Raw genomic sequence first — 5,000 nt, forward strand, 5'->3', positions numbered from 1 at the left:
TTTTTTTTTCTCCGTTCTTTCCATCCCAAGTTCATAAAGTGTATGCAGGCTCTTGAGAAATGATATTATCTAGTTACAAGGCTGTTAAGAATATGTATAATTTCACTATTTCATGAAGAAATTAGTATTAACGAATAACATTCTCATCTAACAGCAATAAAAAGTTACTATTGAAAATTCAATCCAATTCCTCGAATTTTAGGAGTTAGCACAGCCTCAATAGATTCCGCTCCGGTGTGACACAATCACGACTTTGATAACTTTCGAGATATCTCCTTTCAACTTCATATTAGGTCTCAACTTCCATCATTTCTTTGGATAGAGAAAAGAAACTTCCAAATAAAGATGCACGACGGATGGGCTGTCACCATCACACGAGCCCAAAGATGTCATAAAGTAAAGATTAAAGAAATAATAGTCAAAAACCTTCCAGCTGAGGCCGCCATCATGCAAAATACTGGTGGAATTAGTTATAAAGATAATATGAGATATGATTTCCAATATTTGCTTTACATTCATGCTCGAAGGAACGTAAACACTACAAGAAAAAATAAGTCTCTGCGAGATAAGGTACAAGGGAATACTTGCAACCGCTTTCCAAAGACAGTAAAAGAAAGGGAATGGCCGTTTAGTCGTTAGATCCCCCTTCAGTTTTATTAAGTATTTTTCTATTCCATGAAAGATAAAACTGGAACCAATTGATGGCAATTGGAACACACCCTGAAACACCGACATTATTGTTAATAATACTGATCTCGATCCGGTATTTGTATGCTTTATTGTGAAAGAAAGGCTAATTGATTGACTTTTGTTAGTGCTTCTTTTGCTTATGTATGTTTTGTTCAATACAAAACAAGACATGTAATTGAGCATTCATTGTGATATTTATCATTCTCTATTTACTCATAATTTGATTGTCTTGATAAATAAAGTAAGGATCCTCAAAAAAGTATGAGCAAACACAACCGGTCTAGTGATCTTTCTTTAAAAAGCATAAGCATCCATAATGCAGTCATTTCATATTTCATAAGTAAATACCTCTACACGGGGAAGGATTCGAACTCATACTCTCATGTAAAATAGAGGCAGCGCTTGACTTCAATGATTTGACTTGCTCAATGGAAAATTACTTATCATGATATGAATTTCAACTGCAATTTTTCAATCCAAAGGCAAAGTGAACTCGATAACAAAATGGCTTGATATTTTAATATATTAAAATTATCAAAATGAGTGATAGAGTTACCGAAAAAAAAAGGTAGGTGTTACAAAATTACCAGTCGGGTCTTATGGTGGATTTTGGTTAAGAGTAAAAAACCTGAATGCAATAGGAATACGTTTAGCCGAGTTGGAATCGACGCCTTCGCGCTTTGATTACCGAATTAGCTAAGTCACGCCTTACCTATAGTTCCAATGGTCGGCAGAGATTGGAATCATTACAAGGAAAAAGTACTTATCTTAAAAAAATTTGTTATGTCTGGGATCATAAGGGAGAGTGAATTTGATATTAAAATGTATTTTGTTTTGATAACTCAATGTATGAACAACATGAGTATACATACACACAGCAATACACATACACATACGCATATATATATATATATATATATATATATATATATATATATATATATATATATATATATATATATATATACTCGATTGGTCTTTGGATTACTCCTTAGCCCAGCAGCTTTGGAAGGACGTCTTCAGCTCTCTTTATTTTGTGATAAATCTATCAATATATCCATTCCAGTTCCCTCTATCTCAATATCTTCCTTCAGGTATTTTTTCCTATTCTTTTAAGGACTTCCAAGAGGTCTGGGTCCATGACTTAAACAATTAGCATTTCATTTCGGTATACGAGTGTCGTCCATTCTCGCAATATGATCAGCTAATTGAATATTCCTTGACTTCACAACTATATTTATATTTTGCAATTGTAATGATTTTTTTTTCCTTTTCAGAGTTTTTTTGGTCTTAAATAAGTCACGTGCGTTTCTTCGAGATTCTAATTTTCATGGCCTCAAAAAGTTTTTCAAGAACTTTACTATGACTCGTTAGACTCCGTCTCAGATCCAAAAAAAAAATATTGGACGATTTATTGTGTTGTGTGCCCACAAATCTGTCTTTTCGAAGAAGGGTCTTTCTCAACAGGTCAAGTAAGCTGAGATAAAACCCGCTTGCCGCAACCATTCAAGCATTAATTTCTCCTTCCATACGATTATCTACCATCCTAAGTATTTAAATTCATCCACAGTTTTTACACTTATAAATATGAGTTCCTAGTTTTTTTTCCAGTATTTCAGTTTTATGTCTTGACTTATGGCCAGTCTTTAAATTGTGTTATTATATGCTCTGTATCTTCAATATCTTCAGTGATAACATCAACATCTTCGGTATATGTCAGATATTTCACTGAAATAATTAAGAATTGTGCTCCAAGTTGTTATTCCATTAGTCTTCTAGCTACCTTCTCCATTACAAGGTTGAAAAGCACAGCAGGTAGAAGGCAACATTGCCTAAGCCAATTTCTGATGGCGATGACAGATAATACTACATTAGATCCCTCTCAAGTTACGGCTCATTTTTCTTTTGCCTTCTCATAGCCTCTGTGCCATGGTCTTCCAATTCCATGGGGTAGGGCTCTTTTTTTTTTTTAGGATATACTGAGTCACAGGTAAACTATTTCATCTGTTTTCACCTTCCCTTTCATCACTATTTTCTTGTTGAAGTCCTTAGTCATATATTGATATACTTTTCTAACCAGATTTTCAGATTAACTATTGAAATATATATATATATATATATATATATATATATATATATATATATATATATATATATATATATATATATATATATATACATATATATATATATATATATATATATATATATATTTATGTATATATATATATATATATATATATATATATATATATATATATATATATATATATATAATATATTTTTATATGTATATGTAAATATATATATATATATATATATATATATATATATATATATATATATATATATATATATATATATTTACATATACATAAATATATATATATATATATATATATATATATATATATATATATATATATATATATATATATATATATAGGACAAAATGTTGGTCGATGGGGTTCAGACAATTTAGGTAAACACGAATGGAGGAGGATTTCATGCACAAATAATAGTCGAGTTGATCGATTTACACAGACTATATACTTTTAAGTTTACAAGGGTGCCATTAATTATGATTACGTTATGTTACTAAGAAAAAGACCTCAAAAATATGGTACTCAGTTTGGCACACATGTTGGCACCTCCATTCCTTGCATGTCACACTCCATGGGACTCCGAAACAAGACTGCCTGTCCAATGGGGCTTTCACCCAAGTGCTCCTTCATGGGCGTCGAGATGCCTGATCAATGATTGGTTGTTTTGACCCGAAAGTCTCATAAAAACCAATGAGGAGAAAGCTGGTGACGCCAAACGTAAGCTAACCTGTAACCGTCCTTTTTGTAAGTGCCAAACCACAACCTAAATGTCATTCTTTTAACAAGAAGACAAAAATCAGTTGACACTACACTTACCCCGGCCAGTAACGGCCACCATGACTACGATCAGTTCATCACTCCCCCCTTAGAATTCACATCCCGTAAAAGTCACATTTTACCTTTTTTTTTCTTGTTATATATTTTTTTTTCAAACTTTTCTATTTTTTTCTTTTTTTCACTGTATTAAAAAAGATTTCTTTTCCCAACCTTCTTTTCTCTTTTCATTGCCGATGAGTGCATGCAAAAATTAGAATCAAAATCATAGGGCCGGTTGGCGTGTTACAATTGTAAGTTACAGAAAGATGAATCTCACGCCCACAATAGCTCATACAGAAACACAAAATTCAGGTTCAGATACATCATCACCGAAATTTGGAGATTAAGATCAGAACAGTAGCCATGTTATACCAACAGTTTCTTCAATTCATTAAAATTTCTATATGAACTGATAGATCATTACATACACATAATAAAGAAAATTATAAAAAATTAAATAAGAAATTAAAACGAATAACTTATAATCCCAACAGTCTTTGACACATTTAAAATCAAAAGGAGCCAATTCAAACAGTGAATAATAGAGAAAAGAAAAAGACTTATCAATAACTGAGCAATATTATTTTTCCTGTAAAATCAAAGCATAAGTAATGATGTTAAATTTTCAACCAATGGTTAGCAATTACCTGTAACCGCACTGAAATGCTCAACAGAGATAAATGAATTTTTTTTAAATAGAGCATAACAACATTAAAAACATACATGAAAACATTGGTAACAGCAAAAGTAGTATCAATATAAAGTAAAAAAAAAAAAAATAATTTTAACATAACCGTGAATACAACAGAAATGTCTCAGTATGACAAATAGTATACTCGTGATATGCTTGGAACAAAACAAAATTGTAAACAAAATTTAATACATCTTTTCACAAAACACTTGGAGTGAATATACACAAAATAAACCTGACTTTATGGCTTCAATTGCCTTTTGGCCGATACCTTCATTTCATGGCCCATGTCCTCTTGCACTCTCTCGTGCATGAAGGACGGCACTGACACTGGCTTGTGTATCCTCCTCGCTATCTTCTCCCAGGTAGCATGGGGTAAGGGGGTACCTACTCACTTAACTACTTGTTACCTGTGGGAATAGACCTATGACGTCCATATGCACTACATTAGACTTAAAAGGTACTACCGACCATGTTCTGGCCCTTGGTATCACATGTTTGTGGTTACTCATTGAGTTACACACATGGCACTTATTGATAAACCTAATTCCAAAGAAAAAACTGACACTTTTTCCCTCCATAGGGACCTTTCTATAACTACATGCCATGCATAAGAATTTACATCAATTACACAGATGAATCTCTACCAGAGGGGAAAGAAGAGCAACGCTATACCGGTCATCGTCTTCAATGAAGAA

The 5,000-nt window shown here is 32.3% G+C and overlaps 1 protein-coding gene across 1 annotated transcript in view; it reads right to left on the reverse strand.

Moving 5' to 3' along the window:
* The window catches only part of LOC137655414 (uncharacterized), a 46,173-nt gene extending 41,558 nt beyond the window's left edge, over positions 1–4,615 (reverse strand). The window contains exon 1 of the mRNA XM_068389308.1: positions 4,574–4,615. Within this exon, the coding sequence (XP_068245409.1) occupies positions 4,574–4,615 (42 nt within the window). The remainder of the gene's footprint in view (positions 1–4,573) is intronic.
* Positions 4,616–5,000: the final 385 nt, after the last annotated feature.

This window comes from Palaemon carinicauda, chromosome 16, assembly GCF_036898095.1.
Source record: "Palaemon carinicauda isolate YSFRI2023 chromosome 16, ASM3689809v2, whole genome shotgun sequence".
NCBI lineage: Eukaryota > Metazoa > Arthropoda > Malacostraca > Decapoda > Palaemonidae > Palaemon > Palaemon carinicauda.